The following is a 22,893-nucleotide window of genomic DNA, read 5'->3' as shown; positions in this document are numbered from 1 at the left end:
ATGTGTCTAACTGAATTCTACTGTCACATGTAAGTACTTAGAACCAATTTTTTAAAATGTAAATTTAAATTTAAAAATACTCAGTTGAAAGCCTCACAAACAGACTAGATCAAACAGAAGAAAGTATAGTAGAGCTTGAATACAAGTTGGACAAAATGTTACATTCAGACAGAAATAAAAAAATAAGAATGAATAGAACATACAAGATCTCTGGAACACCAATAAAATGTCAAACATCTGCATATAGATATACCTTAGGAAGAAGAGTTGCAGATTGAAGGGATAGGAAATCTATTTAATGAAATAATAGAGAAAATTTCCCAAACCTGGGGAAAGATATAGATATTTAGGTACAGGAGGCACTTAGAAACAGATACGAGCAAATAGATTTGACCAGGAAAAACATGTCCATGACATGTTTTATAATTAAGTTGCCAAAAGTACAGACAAAGAAAGAGTATTAAAAGATGCGAAAGAGAAGCCCCAAGTCACATTTAAAGACAACCCCATTACATTTATAGCATATGTCTCAGCAGAAATCCTAAAGATCAGGGGAAGCATCAGCAGCAGACCTGGAGGCAGCCGTTGGGCTCGTGATGAGTGGACAGGGTCCAGTCAGTGCATTCAGAGTGTTGGAATTGAAGCCTCTTAAAATGACAGATAATTTGGACTTCAGGACAGAGATGCAGGGGCCTCAGCCACCTTCCCAATGCAGTGCTCAGCATTACACAGGAATGACTTTGTGGTGCTCAAAGGCTGGCAGTGTACTGTTGAGCTGTCTCCTTCAGAAGACTGACAAGCATGGCCATGCCAAGGTCTACCTGGTTGGTATCAGTACCTTTACTGGGAAGAAATGTGAAGATATCCGCTCATCAACTACATAATATGGATGTTCCCAACATCAAAAGGAATGACTTCCAGATGACTGGCATCCAGAATGGGTACCTACCACTGCTACAGGACAGCAGGGAAGTGCAAGAGGACCTTCCTCTGCCTGAGGGAGACCTTGGCAAGAAAACTGATTGGAAAAGGTCCCAGTCAAGTGCTGTCTGTGGTGCTGTCTGCAGTGACAGAGAAGGCAGCTGTTGCAATCAGGACCATGACAAAATAGCTGGCTCCCAGGGTGGCAGTGATCCTCGAGCCTGCAGAGGCCTCTCCCCCAGCCTGGGCCTGCTGTGGCTGGGCCCTTGGCTGTGGGACTTCAACACAATTTATTTGACATTTTATTTTAGTCTCTCCCACCCCATCAATCTGTTGGGGAGCCCCTGCCTTTCACCTAGCTCCCTCAGCCGGGATCAAGGGAGCCAAGGCCTTGGTGAAGCTGCCCCCTCCTCTTCTCCCCTCACACTACAGCCCTGGTGGGAACAAGGGATGGGTAGAGTTTGTGGTTTCGTTTTTGGTTGATTGTTTTTAATTCAATTTGGAATCAGAAAGTTGCAGATGCTGGCAAATGGTCTTTGTTCCCTTCCCCCGACTCATCCCAGACTGGGTAATATTCTATTGTGTTGGTATGCCAACTCTCCTTATCCATTCATCTGTCAAAGGGCAACTAGATTGGTTCCATAGCTTAGCTATCATGAGCTGAGCTTCCATAAACATTGATATGGCCATGTCACTATAGTATACTGATTTTAACTTCTTTGGATATATACCAAGGAAATGGTATAACCAGGTTAAATGGTGGTTCTATTACTAGTGTTTTGAGCAATCTCTCTACTGCTTTCCAGAGTGACTTTAATATGGTCATCGATAGCCTGTTTGGTGAAGTAGTAGTCCCTTTCTTCCTTTCATTTTTATATTGGATTGCCTTATTGTTTTGTGGAGTTCTTTAGGTAGATAGACAGAGAAAATATTTATAATACATGCAGCTGACAGAGGACTCATACCCAGAATATATAAAGAACTCCAACAATAAATAAGACAATCCAATATAAAAATGAAGGGAATAGAGGAATTCTTATGCTAGACAACCAGAATGTTTCACCAGCTCTGTTTCTCTGGTTCCTTCCCACTTCACAGTAACTTTAAACAATGGGCTTTCTTGAGAGCTACACAAAGCTCCTAATATCCCACTTTGCAACTGTGTATTGCAACTGCGGAAAAGTTACGTAGATGTCCTGTTTTCTGTAACTTTCCTGAATACAAAGAATAATGGTTGCATAGTCTTTAATCTGATAATGGGACATATAAATAAAGATTGCCAGTCTAACTCTAGATCTGCATCTCCATCAGAGAACAGAGCTCCACCTGATCCCAGCTTAATCCTCAAAATCTATGTTTGTGAATCTTTATTTTCCAATCCCCCTTCGCCCCTGGCCGGACCCAAGAGTTTGGTCGTGCTGGTTGAGGCAAGGAAGGGAGGGAGGGAGGGAGAAAGGAGAAAAGGAAGGAAAAAAGAAAAGAAGAAAGCAAGCAGTAGTACTATGTGGGACTTTTGAAAAAATTTCCTAAAAGGAAAGGTGCTTTATTCTCATTTTTCTTTTTCATGCCTTGGGAAAGTATATAATATAACAAAACTGTGTTATCCAATATGAAATCCACTAGCCACATGTGGCTATTTAAACTTATTAAAATTAAATAAAAACTAAAACTCATTTCTTGGCCTCAATACCCACATTTCAGGTGCTCAGTAGTCACAACCACATTGGACTTCACCTGTGCGGACAACTCCATCATTGCTGCATTTTCTCTCTGGGCTTTGTAATTCTAACTCATTAACTTTTTTTCTACTCTTCTGTTACATACTCTCAAACCTATACCTAAAACAATACAATAATTAATTACAAAAGAGTACAAACCCATGTATGAAGAAAAGTTTACCACATTCTACCCATTTTTATTTAAAGAGATCATTTTATATTTATCTAAATAATATGTTTTTAAATGTGATAAAATCAACATGTGAATGTTAACTACATACTATTCTCTATTGCTAAGAGGAATAATTAGACTTATAGGACTTAGGTGAATTATGAAGATTTTTTTAAAACAATGAAAAAAACTTACCTTTAGTTTTTTTGTTTTTTTTTTTTCTGACACCAAAACAGAGTGAGTAATTAGCCCTTAATAGAACCCCATTCTCAGCACTCAGAAGGCAAGGAAATCCCTGAGAAGTATGGTCAGAGTAGATATTTTCAGCCTGTGCAATTTCCAACCACTAGGAGTTTGCTGATGATGTTCCATCTGTTTTTCTCATTGGGGAAACCTATCTGCACATGAGTAAGGGACCCCTATAACAGCCTGCATCTTAAAGTTTTAGCCTGCTTTAATGCAAGCAAGGAGCAGGAGCAGAGAACAAAGATGACATTTATTGTGCTTAGTTTGGATCAAATGTTTTTAAATCTGCATTATCAGAATTTAAAACACTTCACAGAAGCAGAAATACAGTCAATCAACAACTGTATGAAAAAATGTTCAACATCTCTAGCAATTAAAGAAATGCAAATCAAAACTACTCTAAGGGGCTGGATTTGTGGCTCAGCGGTAAAGCGCTTCCCTAGCATGTGTGAGGCACTGGGTTCAATTCTCAGCACCACATTTAAATAAATTAATAAAATAAAGGTATGTCAATATCTAAAAAAATTTTTTGAAAAAAACTACTCTAAGATTTTATCTCCAGTCAGAATGGCAATTATGAAGAATTTACAAGCAATAATAAGTGTTGGTGAGGATATGGGGGGAAAGGTACACTCGTACATTGCATTTAGAAAAGGAAGGCAAAGTATTCCAGGCAGAAGCGGCAGCATTTTCTCTGGAATTCACGGTGGCCATCTATAGTCATGATCAATGGGGACTCCAAGGGAAATGAGGAAGATTTCCTGGGGCACTTACAACCACTACTCACCTGCGTACTGAATTAGTGTCTACAGGAGAAAGGGAAAAGTCTTCAAGACCTATAACACACCCAGGATGCTCCATTACTCTGCTTGGCAGTTGCCTGTATGATTTCAACTGATCATGGAAAAGTGGTTGGATTAAGTGCAAACTCCATGCAACTGTGTGTAATTCCAAAGTCACTGGGGCCACTTCACAACGGTCTCTCAATTGCTCTCAGTGATATGAGAGACACAGAGATGGGAGACAAAACAACAGCATAGACTCGCTGTCTCATCTCCCTTCACCAAGAAATACTAACAGGCATTAAAAGATAGGACTGTGGAAGGTCACTTAAAATAAGGGACACGAGTCTGGAGTAGAAACACATGAACAGTATTACCCTCCCCTTCATTCTCCAACTAGGGCAGTAAGCATTGTCTAATATTCGGTAATTTTTATGTCAGAATAAGGCTAGGAAGTTGCTGTCCTGTAATGAATTTGACTTTATCTTTCCCTACTGATTGGTACAATCGATGCCATTTTGATATTGTTTTTGCTTATCAATGTTCAACATTGTGAAAGGACCCAATTCTACCTTTTGTACCAATATACCAAAAGAACTGAAAATGCTTCAGGGACTTTTCTGATGACTATGATCACATGGTCTATGGTCCTAGATGCCAAGAGCCATTCAGAAGAATAGAAATTCCAAAGAAATTCCTTTTCATATTGGAAAAGAAAAACGGATTGCTGTTCTCATCTTTGAATTTCCTGATAATTCCTCTGCTTGGTTTTCTTTCTTATTAAAATACAAGTTGTTATCATGAGTGATGTCCAACAGAGACAGGATAAGGAAAGAAGGGAGGGAGGGAGGATAAAAGGAAGAGAGGCTATTACAAGGAAGGAAAGCAAAGTGATTTCAACCTTCAAAACATTTGTCAAAATGTCCCCTGTACAGGGAGGCAAGAAGATAGGACATTAGGATAGCATAGGGGGATAACCATGGGTGAAAATAATTAATGAATATTTTATAATAACTAATGGAGAGGGTTTTGAATATTCCCAACAGAAAGACATGATAAATGTATTAGGTAATAAATATGCTAACTTTTAAGATTTGATCATACATATTTCACACATGTATTGAAATATCACACTGTACCCCAAAAATATGTAAGATTACTACAGAGGGAGGAAGAAAAAGCAGGAAGAAAACAAGGAACAGGTTTTAACCTATAAAACATTTGTCAAAATCCTCCACTTTGCATTTGCACTTGGTTTGAGCTTTCCAATTACCCAAACCCTTCATATTGTTGGATATGATGCAGCCAATCATGTTCCATAACATTCAGGGAGAATTCCTCATCTCTATCCTTCAAACATTACACCAGGGTATCCTGGTTACCAAGGAGAACCACAGCAGAAGTAACATTAAGTCCTATATTTGTTGCTGCCATTCTGAAATATCTCACTAGAAATCCATTTCAAAAACACAATAATCAGTCATACGTCTTTCTATCATTGTCCCATCCCTGAGTTCTCCTTCTTGCCCCACAGCTTCCTCATGGCGACTTTCACCTCTGCATTTCTGAGTGTGTAGATGATGGGGTTCAGCATGGGGGTGATGACCGTGTAGAACACAGCCACCAGCTTGTCCCCAGTGAAGGTGGACGAGGGCCGCATGTAGATGAAGATGGCAGGTCCAAAAATCAAGATGACCACCGTGATGTGAGAGGCACAGGTGGAGAGGGCTTTGCGCCTCCCCTCTGCAGAGCGGTTCCTCAGGCTGAACAGGATGATGACGTAGGAGGACACCAAGATGGTGAGGGAGAAGAGGGAGATTAATCCACTGTTGGCCAACACAACAATCCCCTCCACAAAGGTGTCCTTGCAGGTCAACTTGAATAAGGGACGGAGGTCGCAGAAGTAGTGGTCGATCACATTGGGACCACAGAAGGGCAGCTGAATGGTGTTGAGAACCTGAATTATGGAGTGAATGAAGCCCCCCAGCCAGGAACCAGCCACCAGCATGTGACACAGTTGACGACTCATGATGTTCATGTAGTGAAGAGGCTTGCAGATGGCCACATAGCGGTCATAGGCCATCACCACAAGCAGGAAGATCTCAGCAACTGCAAAGAAATGGAAGAAGAAGACCTGGGCCAAACAGCCCTTGAGGGAGATGGTTTTAACCTTGACAAGTAAGTCAGTGATGAATTTAGGGACCACAGTAGAGGAGTAACAGATCTCCACCAGGGACAGGTAGCCAAGGAAGAAGTACATGGGGGAGCGCAGACTCTTACTGACACTGACCGTCACAATGATGAGGCCATTGCCCAGGATGGTGGCCAGGTACACAGGGAGAAACAACACAAAGCACACTCTCTGCACCTCTGGATCCTGGAAAAGGCCAGTGATGATTAACTCAGTCACATTATTTGTACTGGCCCTGGATTCCATTTGGAAAAGATGAATCTCAGAGTCCTGTGACAAAGGAAATAGTCATAAAGACATGAGCCTGAACTCTATCAGACTCTATGGTTTTGGCCAATCCCACATTCATGAATTTGTAAACATATTTTGGAAACTTTGTCACCTGAGAGTTAAGTGAACAACTGAAAGTAGTGCAGGATATAGCTCACTGTCAAACAGTAGCTCAAATACAACATTCGGGCATTCACTACTGTCGGGGCACCGTGGACCCCTGGCCCTGGGTGTGGCTTGGCTGCCTGGGTGTGGCGTAGCTGGCTTGGCTTACTTAGATGCATATCCAAGATGGCACTTGGCAGACTGCCAGTATGGTTGGCTTTTGCACAAACAACTGACATCATTTTGAGGAAGTTCCAGGGATTGGTTGAGTTCCCTCGTGGACAGTGCATGATCACTGCATGTCTGCATTTACTGCCTGTATCTGTTCATGCTCTCCCCTCGTGCTCAAAGGCTGATTGGTTACAGTACTGTATATATTGGAGTGTAAGTTCTTCAAAGAAGAAGAACAAAGAAAGAACTGAGAGGATGGGCGTGCGCGCAATAAAAGGGCTGAAAAGAACCAGGTGTCGTGTCTCTCTGCGGGCGGGGAGCGCAACAGATGGTGCCGAAACCTGGGAGCCCTAAAGATAACTCTAGAGTAAGTATAAGATAAGTATTTGATAAAGTAAATTAAACAGTAAAAAGGCCTTGAAAGTTCGCGGAACAGCGACTAGTTAAAGAAAGTTCGCGGTGCAGCGACTAGCCATGAAAGTTCGCGGGACAGCGACTAGCCTTAAAAGTTCGCGGGACAGGGACTAGCCTTAAAAGTTCGCAGGACAGCGACTAGCCATAAAAGTTCGCGGGACAGTGACTAGCCTTAAAAGTTCGCGGGACAGCGACTAGCCAAGGGGTTTTGTGTTGTCTGTGTGTATGGAGTGAATTGTGTGGCTTGTTTGTGTGCTTGGAGCTCTTAGTGCTGTAAAATTTAATCATAGGAACAGAACTGTCTGGGACTGGAATGCAGCAGCCTTTTAGGGAGTTACTAAAAAGTCATGGAATGCCACTAAAAGAAAAAACAGCTTGAGCATTCCTTGATACCATAAAAGAGGTCTCTCCGTGGTTTTTAGATAAAGGGTTGTTAAGTATTCCTCAATGGAAGCACCTGGGAGAGGATCTACGCATAACAAAAAAGCAAAAGCTGTTACCTGTTGGAACTTTAGCCATTTGGTCCCTGATTAAATCTTGCTTACAACATAAAGATAAACAAAATCTAAAGGGACCCCTGGAAGAGGGAAGTCAGGTTTTAGAAGAGATTAAAGAGAAACGATTCTGTTCTCAGAACTCAGAAAGAAATAATAACTCAGAAGGGGAAGATTCAAAAGAGAAATTTTCAGGGGGGGAGCTAGAAAGGACTTTTGGGAAGCTAACAATGCAGTCTAAGCACCCTATTAATGATGACATTGACACCGGTGAAGACTCGAGACCTGTGGGCAATAGTTAAAAAACACTCTTTTGTGGAGCCTCTGACTGAGGGCAGTCAGGTTTTGGAGAAAATAAAAGAGAAAAGGTCTAAAACATCAAAAAGGGCGTCAATAAGATCAGGGACAAACAAAAATAAAAATGAAAGTGGGTGTAAGGAACAACTTGTTAAAAAGAAAAAAATCAGTTTAGGGGAGGGTCCCCCTAGGCAGAGAGCTCAGCAGCTCCATTCCTTAAAAGTAGTAAAAAAATAATGTTTTGTGATTTTCTGCATTCAAACCTAACCTGATTTCTCAACCAGGTAAAAAAGGGGTTAAAAAGTCCTGGGTGATCCTCCCTCCCCCTGCCTGGCCTTGCTAAAGCCACATTGGAATGTAACTGCAGCATCTCAAGGAGAAAAGGGGGGTAACCTGAAGATAAGAAGAAAAGAAAAAAAAAAAAAAGAGATGTCTGTTTTAAACTCCTGGGCCGCTGCATAAAACTAACTTATTCTTCAGGATTCTTGTTTGTTTTGTTTTTCTTTAATGCTGTATTTTTGAGCTCATAATTTTGATCCTGCATACCTAGGTTAATGATTTTTTTTTCTTTTTGATCAGTTCTATTTTTTATTCAACTGAAGTTTTTAAACAGCTGTTTCATTGCAATGAACATTTACCTATAAAGTTACAAGGCCTTTGATTTTGTGTTATGTGTTATGTTGTGCTGTCTAATGTCATGTTTTGTCTGCGTCAAAACTGAGCGCTCTTAAAATTAAAATTTAAAAATGGATCCAAATACTTTTATTCACGTGATTTAAAAAAGGTTCAATTTAAATTGGGTAAACTAATAAAGTAAAATATCTTTGAAAATAACTTGCAAGTCTCCAGGTGGTCAAACTAATGAAATGTTAATGTTAAACAATGTCTAATATCAATTGCTTCTAGGACTTTTCTTCAGCAGGAAAGAGGCAACGGATCCTGTTCAGGACACTTGTCTGATATCTTGGTTTTATAAAATAAATAAATTAGAGTTAACATGTATGGGATTACTCAAATGTGTTTGTAGAGACGTCTGGTTAATTTACAAAGTTAAAATGCTAATTGTTAAATAACATCAAGTACTCTTAACTCCTTAAATTCCATGGGACATCATACTTAAACATTATTGGTGTTTTCATAGGTTGGTAAATTAAAAAGAGTTTAAAATTGCTTTGTGTCATTACTAAAAACAAGGTTATTAAGAGTTATGTTCTAACAGATAAAACCTCAACTCGAAGGGTGAGCATTCCATCTGCTCCCTTACCACTTCCCCCTGCTCCCCCTCCAGTTCTGCAAAGCTCCAAGGAGCTCTTAGACTTGGATTTAGAGCTACCATCTCCCCTTTCACTGTGTTTCAGTTAGAGTTGTTTCAGAATGTGAACAGAAAGGGGTCAACAGGTAGGGAAGAGAGTATAAAAGGTTCTGGGTTTGGAAATATATTTAATAAAAAGGAAAAAAAAATGTTTCTGGGTAAGAAAGTGCCTGTGTGATGGAATACATGAGGGTCTAAGTAAGTGCTAAGAAAGTCTGTGTGTAACAAAGGGCAAGTTTCAACAAATCTGTGTGTAACTAAGTTGGTTGTATGTATGTGAAACAGCTAAAGCTATTTAAGGTTTTTCCTAAGGTGAAATACTAATGTTCTGATATAAGCCAAAGTTTAATCTATATGGTAAAATGACATGGTAAAATAACAAAGTTTTCTTAAAAACACTAATTCATTCTTAACTTTGTGTCTCTTAAGTTTTATTCTTTAGAACAATTGTCTTAAAAATAGGGGTTTATACAATTATGGTTAAGCAATTGTTAAAGATTGTACTGCATTATAAAGTCTAAATTTTTCTTTAAAAACTAAAATTGGTAAGAACCAATTCCTCACTAAAATTAAAATAACTCTAACCACAGATGTATCTTATAACCCACAAGAACAAGGTATTGTTGAACATGCACATCTCACCCTCAAAAATACTCTTTATAAACAAAAAGGGGGAATAGAGGAGACTTTCCGGTCCCCTAAAGATAAACTTTCTCTTTGTCTCTGGGGTTTTTTAACTCTGGGTAATAAGGGTAACCCGGTGCTTTACTGGAGCTGTGGCTCGGTTTGTGTGTTTCCACGGAATAGACTAACTTACAACCTCTTTTTAGTCTCTTAGGAGGAACAATTCAACTATGTAACAAAACAACTGCTTCTCTCAATTGTACTTCAGATTTGTGCTATCTCTCAATGTTAATATGCTTCTAGGTTCCTGCTGGCAGACTTAATGTGTGTTCCTACCTTCCTACCAGTCCCAGTCTCTGTTACAGATACAGAGTTACCAGTGCTACTGTCAAGACTGCAGCCGCTACATTAACAACTACAGCAACCACAGTGAACTGCTTAGCTGAAAACACTGCCACAACTTTACAAACTCTAAAAACTCTAAACCAACATTTAAGAACAGACATTCTCCTGGTGACTCAGAGAGTGGACCTATTACAAGAACAAGTGGACATATTACAAGAACTTTTGGGACTGGGATGTGTTTACTCTTTAAGAGCTGTTTGTGCTACCCCCATTGTATATGATAATTCCAGCACCGCAGCTGGGTTATCTAAAAAAATTGTCAGCCTATCTTACTTCTACTTGGTCATCTCAATTTGATAATCTTACCTCACGACTTAGGGCTAAAATTGTCAAAGTTAATTCTACTAGGGTACAAATTGCTTCTATGTCTGAGCTGGCTAAATGGTTTTCTTCTGCTTTCAATTTTGTAAACAGTGGGCAAGCCTTGGCACTTTGGGGTCTTTACTCCTCTTTGGTATCTTTTTCCTCACCCGCCTGGTTGTACAACTACGAGCCACCCAACAAATGGACCAGATTATTTTTCATCAGGCCATGACTGCCCTAGAGGCCGGCAGTTCCCCATAAGTATGGCTCTCGATGCTGGACCGGTAGTCAAAGACGGGTAAGGGAGGAGGTGACACCGTACCGACCTAAGACAGGAGCTGTAGCATGCTCTGCAGTTATCCAATGACGGGTAAGGACGGTGGTTGACCACTCCGCCTAAGACAGGCACGGTCCCGAACCTTTTTCTTGTAAAAGAAAAAAGGGGGAACTGTCGGGGCACCGCGGACCCCTGGCCCTGGGTGTGGCTTGGCTGCCTGGGTGTGGCGTAGCTGGCTTGGCTTACTTAGATGCGTATCCAAGATGGCACTTGGCAGGCTGCCAGTATGGTTGGCTTTTGCACAAACAACTGACATCATTTTGAGGAAGTTCCAGGGATTGGTTGAGTTCCCTCGTGGACAGTGCATGATCACTGCATGTCTGCATTTACTGCCTGTATCTGTTCATGCTCTCCCCTCGTGCTCAAAGGCTGATTGGTTACGGTACTGTATATATTGGAGTGTAAGTTCCTCAAAGAAGAAGAACAAAGAAAGAACTGAGAGAATGGGGGTACGCGCAATAAAAGGGCTGAAAAGAACCAGGTGTCGTGTCTCTCTGCGGGTGGGGAGCGCAACACACTACTTCATGTTTTGTCTCCAATTTTGCCCCTCACTGGCAAACTGACTTGTCAGCAGCAAGTCAGAATTTTTTTCTTTTTTTTCAATTGGTTATATTTAGTTATACATAACATTAGGATTCATTTTGACATCATTATAAAAGCATGAAATAAAATTTGCTCTAATCCAGTCCCCAGTACTTCTCCTCTTCCTCTTCTCCTCCCTCCTCCCATTCCCTTCTCTCTACTCTACTAATCTTTCTGCTATTTACTCATAGTTTTTTTTTTTTAATTAGTGTCTTGTGGATATACATGATGGTAAGATTCACTGCAGTATAATATACTATGCACACTAATATGTGTGCATAGAAAAGTTATGTTAAATTCATTTCACTGTTCTTCCCTTATCACATTCCTCCTCCCTCCCCCTCAATCTCTTTCATCTACTCCACTGATCCTTCTTCTGTTTTCATGGAATCCATCCCCCTTTCTCTCCCCACACTCCTCTCTCTCTCTCCCTCTCTCTCTCTCTCTCTCTCTCTCTGGATTTTGTTTAATATAATTCTCTGAACCAAAGTTTGTGTTAAGCAACTCTGACACAACACATACCTAGGCAGCTCAGAGAGAATGGAAGGAATGGAAGGAGGCCCCACCCTCAGGAAGCTTGTGACTGTGTGATTCCAGAGCACATTTATGAAATGAGGGAAAGAAACCCTCAAGATTTTCTCTGCTTTTAAAATTACTTTGAAGTATCTCTTATTGTCCTGAATTTTCCTTCTTCCATGTGTTTCCATCCTAAAAATATATTAAACATACCCCCCAATTACTGTCATAGTGAAAATCTGAAGAAAAATACAAGGTGAAAACCTGCTGAGAGAACCCTTAGTATGGTTTCTAACTGGAACTAGAGAAGACACAAGGATAGATCAGAGTAAAAGAAGGGACTAAGGAGGAATAGCTACATGGGAGAGGGGAGGCAGATGGGGCTTGTTACTGGAGCAGAGGAATGGAGATAGCAAGGCACCAAAATAGCTCCAGAAGGCCACAAGGCAGTCTGGTGGCCTGAAAGACACTAGAACATCTGTGTGCCTGATGGTCACATTTTCATTGCCATCCCAACACCCACAGGTGACCACTGCAGCCCTTCATTCAGGGTCTACTGTGCGCTGTACTGTAAGCACTTCCACATCATCTCCTCACTTCATTCTTCCTTATCCCTTTGAGATAGCTAAATGACAAGTGACCAAACCAAGACTCAGACAGGTTTAGGATCTTGCCCAAACACAGCTTATGAGTGATTGAGTCAAAGCCAGGACCAGGCTATTTAGAAGATAGAGGACATGGGGTTATGTTGCGTTCCCTGCCCGCAGAGAAACACGACACCTGGTTGAAGTTTCAATGCTTTATTGCGCGCTGTCCTTCTGCTTCTATTGTTTCTTTTTCTTATCCTATTTCCCTCCCCAGCAGGGAAGTTACAGACCTTATATAGGTAAAACCACCAATCAAAGGAGAGCACACGAGGGAAAAGCGTGGACAGATACAGAGAGCCAAGCAGGGCATACCGAGATCATGCGTTGTGCATGAGACCAGAGAACCAGTCATAAAGACTTCCTTAAAATGATGTCAGATGTTTGTGCAAAAGTTAACTGCTCTGGCTCACTGCCAGGCGCCATCTTAGCCACACCTAGGGCCAGGGGTCCCGGGTACCCCGACAGGGTTAGTTACTCTGGCGCCTTAGAAAATGGCACCAAGACCCATGGCCAATACAAAGCTTTCCCAAATCCATTTATTATTCCCTGTCTGTGACTAGCACAAGCCTTGTAGGAAACTCCAAGTTACTGGTAGTGCTTCAGTTCCACCTTCTCTGGATCATCAGAGACTAGGGAGCTCTGTGCAATCTTGAACAAAGTGTGAGCTTCAGGGATCTGCCTTTCTTCCCCCATCCCATGGCCAACGTTTGGACAGGGGTCCCAGCTGCAGCTGGTAGACCAAGCAGTGGCATCTGTCACTGTCTGCCAGCACAGGCCACCTGATGGCACCCCTCCTGCACTGGGTCTCAGAGCAGCAACACTGTTCTCTCAGGCCCTCACACCAGAAGCCTCAAGGTCACCTCTACCGCATGCACCTCCTCCCCCTCCATATTTACACTGTGCCAAATCCACTGATTTCACCAGTCCCTCTGGCTGGCTGTCATCCTGCAACCACCATCTCCCAGCAGGACAGGAGCTCATATGAGGATGACTGCAGACCACCCCGTGCTCCATCTGTCCCCAGGTGTCCATGGTTTATCCCCCAATCTGTTCTCCATGCTAAAGTTAGAAAGTCACCCTGAGTCTCCCTCTACTCACATCATTCAGAAATGTTCACTGTCTCCCTGAGCCTGGCAATCAGACCCAAATTCCTCCACCTGACTTTTAGAACCCTCTCCAGGACTTTACCAGCCCTCCAGTTCTCTCTTAAAACTCTTACACACATGCACACATGTCATTTCTGAGTCCTTATGCTCACAAGCTTGCCATAATGGACCACATAATGTGTACTTTTCTTAATGCATTAGAGGGATTTAATACAATATATCAGATGTTTCCATGGCATCATTGTGAGAGACCACAACTGATGACTTCCAAAAAGGCAAGTGACCTATGTTTTAGTGAAGGGGAGAGTTTCAGGTTCTTGGGTCTCTGAAGGACTGAGGCAAACAAAGCCAGTACCTAGTCGAATACCTTGCACTTTCCTCAGGACTTATCTACCCAGGGGGCAAGTGGTACAATTAGCAGACTATTCAGCTCTGCCAGTCACACATCACATCCTTGTGAATGGATTTCTTTAAAATAAGGAACTTCATATTTGACATGGTTGTTGCAAGAATTAGCTCTGAGATAAAATATATAAAACATTTAACAGCATTGTCTAACAAATAGGAAGCTCTCCATAAATAGTAGCTATTATTAACTCAGACTCCTGATGTTCATTTATGTCTACTTTCTCTATCTGCCTTGCCTAGGAGAAAGACAGTTGGTAACAAATTACCTCCTCTTCCCTCCAGCACTTCCCCAGATAACACCCTCAGCTAGGATCATGAATTACAAGATGAGCCATGGATTACAGATAAAAGCCTAGGTAGAGAAATGTTGGTGGACAAACTAAGTAAAACATTATCTTCTAACATAAAGCCCCGTAGATAGAAATCCGACAAGGACAAAGTCATAAGTGAGTCTGAAAGTCCCATGGCCATGTACTCCAAGCCAGAGCAGGAAACCTCCTTCCCAAATGGTCCTGCATGGAACCCCAGAAAGAGGAAGCCAAGGAGGAGTGGAGGCTTTCTGTCTCCAGAACTTTCCCTTTAACCATCAGAAACTGAGCCTAATGGACAGAAAGTGACTCACTCCAGATTCCACAGCAATTTTAAGCCTCTTACCCACTCAATCCACCTGAGAAACCCTTGTGGTAGGGCATTACCTACCTTCCTTGGGTAATATTCCATCTTAGAACAAGGAGTTGAACATGGAGTTTCCACCCCTTAGGTTCTGGGTAACGGTCTCTCTCTGTTGCACGGCCCCATCACTCCGATGGACCGTCAGGACTGAGGACACTGGAGGGGTATGTCTGCAACAAGACTGAGCAAGACTCCTCCACCTGGTTTCAGGACCTGCAGTGAAGGCACCCAGTGGGCTAAACCACTTCATCTCCACCAAAGCACCAGGTGAAGTCAAAGAAATTTTAGAGCTGAAAGGAACAGGTAGACCATTAGTCTGATCTCTTCAGTTTACAGATGGTACAAGTACTGAACAGAGAGTTTGATAACTGACTTCTCAAAGTCACACAGCTTGACTTTGATCAGGATTCTGACAAACAAATAAATTCTGTTCCCCTGACACTGGGATTCTCTTCTAGTGGTTTTGATTTTGTGGTTGTTATCGCCAATCAGCAAGTAAATCTTACTTTCATACCACAAAATTCCCTGGGTCCTGTGTTCATTTTATAAAGGAACAGTTTTTTGTTTTTTGTTTTTTTCAGTTTATAATGTTATACATAAAAGAAAGGATTTAGGAAGTCAGTCCCATGGCCAATCTTTGGATCAATTATTTAGAAACAGAAAAACAACTACAGAGAGCAACCAACCAATTGTTTTGAGATTCTGGGGATTGTTTTGTTTTGTTTTTGTTTTATTTAGAAAACCCATTCACTGAGTTCCACTTCCTACTTCTAAGATCTTGGGTAAGTTAAACACAGTCTACAAACCTTGGTTTCTTGATACAAAGTGATGTTACTTACAGTCTTTTTTCTCTGGGTGTTTTGTGAGAATTAAATGATGGAAGTAAAACATCTAGAACAATATCTGTACTCAGCATTCCCTGTTTTGGAAGTCGCCAATTGCATTGTTTAAGAAGCTAACAGTATAAGCCATTTGCCCAGAAATATAAAAGAAGGTTCTTTTACAATTTATTGTCTAGAATCATGACATATTTTAAAAATAAACTTTTTTAACCCAGAGAAGTATATAATCCAGTAACTGGCAAATAGTAAAATTTTCTTCTTGCTTTTTCTGGCTTCCTTTTATCAAAAATAACTTGCATAATCCATCAGTGTGGCCTTTGAAATCCTTACTATTTTGATAGAGTAAAGGTGCATAATTTTCTGAACTGAATTGAATATCTCCAGACTCTAAATCCCTATTCAGGAGGCTGGGGTTGTGGCTCAGTAGAAGAGCGCTTGCCTAGCATGTATGAGGCACTGGGTTCGATCCTCAGAACCACATAAAAATAAATAAAGTAAATCCCTATTGAGAATTTCCTCCTGTGACCTCCCACTAGTCCAGTATGTGAGCCCTGTGACCACTGAGCAGAACTTTGGTGCCACCTATGATGGCCCTTCTCTGGTATGATTAGGCGGAATTCTGCACATCAAACCTTGAAAAAAAGGAATTGGTCACCAGATATTCTGCTTATACATTCATGTGTTCATTCAGTAACATCATTTTGCCTTCTTTAAATGATTTAAAATTCATTATTTCAGAATGTCACTGCATAACAAATGAGTCCTTCATGCTAATAGTAACGAAGGTACATTCCATCTCAGAAGGCAATCACAGATTTAATAAAATGCATGAAGTGGACATTTTTAAAAGGAGGAAGGCTGCTCACTCACTAGAAGATCAAGGATTGTTTCCAATATTGAGATCCTTGAACACTTTAAAATAAATTGGGCCCACGTTGCTATCAGGAAACCAAATTCCTCTTGGAATTTCTTGTCTCCAGTATGAAACTTGGCCAAGAAACTGTGAGTTGGCAAAAGTTTCAAAATGTGCTTCAATTAATTCAGTTAGAGACCTTAGGAAGTTCCAGATCATCAGTGGGCATTCTCAAGAGAGGGGACACTGGGAGAGATTTTATGCCATTGATTTTCTATGTTACCATGAGAACATGAGACCGAAGGGAGGAAAAAAAAGAGGGCAGGTCCAGGGGTGTGGACTGCCAACCGGGTGCCAATTGCGTGCCAACTACTCTAACTTCCGTTACACATTGAAGAATCGATGCCAATTCTTGGAGAAGTATTGCAGATGCCATGTGGGACAGCTTTTGTACCCATGAGGAAAATGGACTTTCATAACCAATTAATAACACAACATACTAGGAGGAGATACTGTGTAGTCTAAAAATGTTCTTCAAAAACTGTTTAGTTCAAGAGAGAAAAAATATCATAATGGAAAGAATGCATCAATAAAAAAAAAAACAGCTACAGATTGTTTCCACAATTCAGTAACTTGAGAAAATTTAGTCAACAACTTTAAGCCTCAGCTTTCTCACCTGTTAAATGGGGATTATAATATATAAAATGAGAAATAAAATAACCTGGATTGAAATGTTTATCTAACATGATGCTTGACATATAGAAGTTCTGTGAATGTGCATTAGGATTTTTTAATTATGTGGTTGAATTATTACCCAGTTTAATGTGTGGGGCTTTCACTGAATTTCATTGGGGAAGGGGCACTAAATTAAGTCAATTCAGTAGCATCGAAAAGAACTACTAATATTTCTTTCTTGTAACAAGTTTGATAAGAAGATCTTCTTCCATGGCAGATCCTGCTCCTCCCTCTATCACCTTTACTCCTTTCTAGTTCTCAGAATAAAACATTCACCCTATCAGACTCCCTTGCAACTAGACTTGATCCTATGACCCAAGTCTGGCTGAAAAAAATATAAGAAATGTAACGGGTGGAGCTTGTGAAAAGATGCCAAGGGTCCAAACTTAACTGAGTGCCCAAAAGCAGACTTGCTTCCATTTTCCCTTCTCCCTTCCCTCTTCTTTCTGCCTATAGTACAGAGATGAGGAGCAGGATCTGTAACACCCTTTCAAAAAACTAAATAAATTAAATTAAAACCACGCCCATAGGATTAGGAAAAAACTACATCCAAACAAATGCCCTAGGGAAAAAAAATATGAAAATGTGAACAACAGCACATTAGCCTATGAAAATGATGTAAATTCTTCCTAAAAGCACAAACACAAAGCTGAAGAATTGTGCAACACCATACTCACAATCAAATAACATATACACAAACATAAAATGTATAGATTAAAAATAAAACTTTGAATCAGAAATACAAAAAATAAGAATAATTAATTTTAATAATCAGGAAGAGGTGGATTTTAATAATCAGGAAGAGATGAAGTGAGAGGAAAAAATAGAATAAAAAGAAATCCTATAGATAATGAAGACTAAAAAACAAAAGGGGGAATATTTAAATTAAAATATAATCAAGAGAATGAAAGTAAACCAAATAATCAAAGTAAAATGAAATTTAAAAGAAATGAAAAAGGTCAGGGAGAAAGAGATAGAGATGACTAAACTGAGGCTGCCTGGCATAGATATAATTAATGTCTGAAAAAACAAAAACCAACCAATGAAATGGAGCCAATATTAAAACTACAATCCAAAATAGGTTCCAGAAGTGTTTAAAGTATCTGAATCGATACATTTAAAAGATCCAGTGGGTGCCAGGAAAAAAGTGACTTGAAACAACCAACACTAAGAGGTATTCTAGTAAAACTGTTATACCTTTAAGATAAAGAAAAACATCCCAAGAATTCTCAGCAGAATAATAACTTACAGAAGTAAAATAATCATAGTGCAACTAACTTTTTAAAAATGACAGTGTATAGGGCTGGGGAGATAGCTCAATTGGTAGAGTGCTTGCCTTACAAGTACAGGGCTCTGGATTTGATCCCCAGCACTGCAAAAAAAAAAATAAATAAAAAAAAAAATAAAAATGAATGACAGTATACAAAGCAAAGCAATAGTGTAGCAGCACTTTGAAGAAAATTAAGAAAGTATAAACCAAAATCTTTGAACCAGTTAAATTGTCCTCTGATAACCTAAACTATAGCAAAATATTTTTGTTTGTGTTTTTTTTTTTATTATTTTGAATTCTACCTTTAAGATCTCACATTGTCTTTGGTAAAATATTTCATTTTTTTTTTTTTTGTAATGTGCAGCAACACAATAAATACGGCATGCAAGCACCCTCTGAGGACTCTATCACATGATGAAATTCATCCAGTCTGTTATGGTTTCGATGGTCCCCCAAAAGCTCCTGTGTGAGGTAATACTAGAACATTCAGAGATGAAATGATTGGATTGTGAGAGCTTTAACCTAATCAGTTTGTTAATTCACTAGTAGGGATTGGTAATCCACTGATGGGGTGCTAACTGCAGGCAGGTAGAGTGAGCTGGAGGAGATGGGTCTGGAGGCAGCCTTTAGGGTGTATATTTTGTCCCTAGTGAGAAACGCTCTCTCTGCTTCCTGATTGTCATGTCCTGAGCTGCTTTTCTCCTCCACCCCCTTCTGCCCTGATTTCTGCCTCATCTCCAGCACAGAGCAATGGAACCAGCCATCTGCCGACTGAGACTTCTGAAACTGTGAGCCCCAAATAAACTTTTCCTCCTCTACATTGTTCTTCTCAGATATTTTGGTCACAGCAATGGAAAAGCTGACTAAAATACAATCAAAAGTTGACTGGGAAAACTTTGGTAAAAGAACTATCAGCTCTACACATTTTGTCATGTATTTTTGAGGCTGTTGTTAGGTGCATAAACATTTAGGTTTATTATGTTTTCTTGGAGACTTGACCAAATTATCATTAGGTAATGACATTAGGTAATGAACCTCATTACCTCTGGTATTATCTCTTATACCAAAGAATTGATGAATCCCATTATGTACCATTATGGACAACTATAATGGACCAATAAAAAAATACAGAAGATATTAACAAAGAGAGTGGGTTTCTTATAAGCAGAATAAACTTGGGCTTGCTACTTTATAAAATTCAAATTTCTAATTGGTATTTTAGACTGTTTACATTTAGTGCGATTATTGGTTGGTTTTATTTAAATCCAATCTTAATCGTTCTGTTCTGTTCCATCTGGCTCGTGTTTCTTTTTTGCTTATTTCCTGCTTAACTTTGGATTAATTGTACATCTTCATGACTCCATTTTACTTCAGTTTATTATTTATACCTCTTTTTCAAAAAGCATTTTAGTGGTTTCTTTTGGAAACATAATATGCATCTTTGCTTATTCACAGTCTACCATTAAATATTGCTATACCCCTTCACTTCTAGTGTAAGAACAGTATAGCAGTAAAGTTCTAATCCCATCCCCACATTCTGTATTGTTCTCATATCACTCACTTTTACATATGCTAAAACCCTGCAACATATTGCCTACTACTTTGCCTTAGACAATCAATTATCTTTAAGAGGAACTTTTTTTTTTAATATTCCTTTATGTTCACTTTTATTTTAACCATTTGGGAGCTTTCTGTTTCTTTGTATACATCCAAGTTTCTAAGGTGTTACATTCTTTCTTCCTGAAGAACTTTAATATTTCATGTAGTGTGGAATATTTAGGGTAAATGCCCCCAAGATTTTGCCTGAAATATTATTATTATGCTTTTATTTTTCTGAAAAACATTTACAATGGTATAAAACTAGAGGTTACCGTAGGGGCAGTTACCAATACTTTAAAGCCAACACTCCTTTATCTCCTAACTTGTATAATTTCTGATGAGAAGCCTGCTGTGATTCATTTCTTATATTTTATGTCATGTGCCTTTCTTCCCTGGATGCCTTTGTCCCTTTTCTCATTGCCTTTGTGTGAAACAGCCTCACCAAGCTCTCTATCAATCCCAGGGGAAAACAACATTTCGGCAATGCTGTGCACTGGCCTCAGCCCACCTGAATGACCCCCAGTGAGAGAGAACACTCCCACCATGAGTTAAAGGAAACAACTCCACTACTCACAGATAGGCATCGAGGGTCAACGGCAGCTGAGACTCACAGTGAGCCAGTCCTCCAAGGCTCAGGAAAGCTGCCCCTGGGGGAGGGAGTCTCATCTGCCCAGGCCGCCATGTCACACTATGGCTGATGAACAGCTAAAGCATGCTCTGCACTGGGGTTGGCGCCTGGGGGCTACTTGATTCTCTAAGCTAAAGTCCTAAAATCAATATGTTCCAAGAGAGAAGGTACAGAGCCCAGGCTGTTCAGGACCATTCCTTCTTGCCTCAGGATGGTGCAGTCTCTATCCATTCTACAATTATTTTGAAGAACTACAAGCAGGAGAGTGGGAAGAGCTGGGTCCATCAGGACCACCTGGGGACTTGTCCTGCACTTCAGTTTTCAGCAGGTAGAACATGATGTATTGACATGTGGTTTTGGTTTTGGTTTCTTTTTCTTGTTGTTGTCTATCTGTTTGGAGTACTGCTGGATCCTTGGCTCTGTGGTTTCATGTATTTCATTATTCCTTGGAAATTCTGAGTCATTATCTCCTCAAATCATTCTTTTTTTTTTTTTTCACTCTAGGAGAAAAATTTTTATTCTACCACACAACATTGTTATAAAAACATTATCATCAATTGTAACCTTACAAAACATGCTCACTTTAGACATTCCTTTGCTTAGTGCTTCCCTACTGCTTTATTTGATTTTTACATCCACACTATGAAAAATTCTGGTTATTTTTTTTCCTACCACATCATACTTTCATGCTTTTAACAATAATTTCTCATCAAAAACACATCTTTATTATACAGTTTGTATAGAAAAATATATACCAATTAGAAAATGCAGCATATTTATTTGTAGTAAAAACCAGGGAAATTAGCAAAATTTAAAGGATTTGCTCATAACAATAATTTATAAATGCATACTGCATAAATTCTAGAACCATATGCTCCCTCATAACAGTTTTTAACATGGAAGAGGACACACATAATAATAGATGTGAATATATTTGTTCTTACAAAATTTAAAAAGCCAGAATGGATAAGTTTCAACCTCATGATAGTTAAAAGTTCAGTGTTTTAACTCCAAAATAGCTGCACTGAGTGAACCTATTAAAGTAACAACTTTAAGACAACAAATCATATTTATCTCCACCTAATTTATTTTTACCTCTTGTGCTTAGATGACATGAAAACAGTGAGCTTGAACAAAAATAGCTATCAGGTATCTGGTTGCTGGACATTCCTCTCCCTCCTTAACCTCTTCCTGCTACCATGATGTAGGCCACTTGGCTCTATTCATCCACCATGATGTTGTAAGTGACCTCGGACCAACCCAACAGAGCCACCCAATTATGAACAGAAACCCATGATTATCTTTCCTTCCCTAAGTTGAATTTCTCATGTGTTCTGACACAGCAATGGAAGGCTGAGTAACATATGAAGAGAATTGGAACACCAGAAGCCTTTATAATATTTATTATTTGCATAGGGTTTTTTATCTTTGTGAATCTTTCTGTGTCTTCCAAAGAAACTGGGAAAACTGGAAGCTTTCCCACTTTCCTCACATTCACAGGTGATTTCTCCATTACGAGTACTTGCATAAACAGAAAGGAAAATGAAACATTATACATTCAGGTGGGTGGTTTTCTTGGTGAGTGAAATGCTTTGAAGACAACCAAGAACACTCAATGATTCTATATACATACATACATATTTTTTTTCCTTTCTTCGCACTCAACATTTCAATGAATCCTTTCATGTATTTGAAGGTGATAGAATGTTAGAAGATTTGTCAAGGTTTTTTTTGCATTCAATGGGCTTTTCTCCAATAGAACTACTTTCAGGTTTAAAAGGGAACCACAATAAAGGAAGGCATTTCACATTTTCTATAGGGCTTCTCTCCAGTATGAGTTTTTTGATGTTTCAGAATTTAACAAGTGAAGGCTTTCCCACATTGTTTCCATGCAGAGTTCTTCCCTGTCTATGAGGGTGAGCAGACGAGTGAAGGCTTTCCCACATTGCTTACCTTCAAAGAGCTTCTCTCCAGTTTGAGTTTGTTCACGTGTGCGAAGGTGACTGGACCAAGTGAAGACTTGGCCATTTTGCTTACATTTGTAAGACTTCTCTCCAGCATAAGATTGTTCACGTCATTTTCTGCCTTCTGGGGAGTCTCATATCACCTGCAGGTCACAGGGAGACAGAGTCTGAGCCAGAGTCACTTGGGCCTCAAACAGCAGAGAAGATATGTTCCTGGAGATGGGTTCTGAGCTACCACATTTTCTTCTGGGAATACATTCATTTCTGTAGCCACACGTTTTGGGCCTCCGAAGTGACCCGCCATCCTCT

The 22,893-nt window shown here is 39.9% G+C and overlaps 1 protein-coding gene and 1 pseudogene across 1 annotated transcript; one reads left to right on the top strand and one right to left on the bottom strand.

Annotated features, from left to right (window-relative positions):
* The first annotated feature begins 638 nt into the window (after positions 1 to 638).
* LOC124960252 (eukaryotic translation initiation factor 5A-1-like) lies at positions 639 to 1,111 on the top strand (annotated as a pseudogene).
* Positions 1,112 to 5,334: 4,223 nt separating this feature from the next.
* Positions 5,335 to 22,648, bottom strand: LOC124959440 (olfactory receptor 4B1-like). Its single transcript, XM_047517898.1, has 2 exons — positions 22,574 to 22,648; positions 5,335 to 6,300 (listed from the first exon to the last, which is right to left on the bottom strand). Exons 1-2 carry the CDS (start codon positions 22,646 to 22,648, stop codon positions 5,335 to 5,337), a joined length of 1,041 nt encoding a protein of 346 aa, XP_047373854.1.
* Between the last annotated feature and the right edge of the window lie 245 nt (positions 22,649 to 22,893).

Source organism: Sciurus carolinensis, chromosome 11, assembly GCF_902686445.1.
Source record: "Sciurus carolinensis chromosome 11, mSciCar1.2, whole genome shotgun sequence".
NCBI lineage: Eukaryota > Metazoa > Chordata > Mammalia > Rodentia > Sciuridae > Sciurus > Sciurus carolinensis.
Note: the sequence above shows the minus strand (reverse complement) of the source record. Positions and strands in the feature narration are given on the sequence as shown.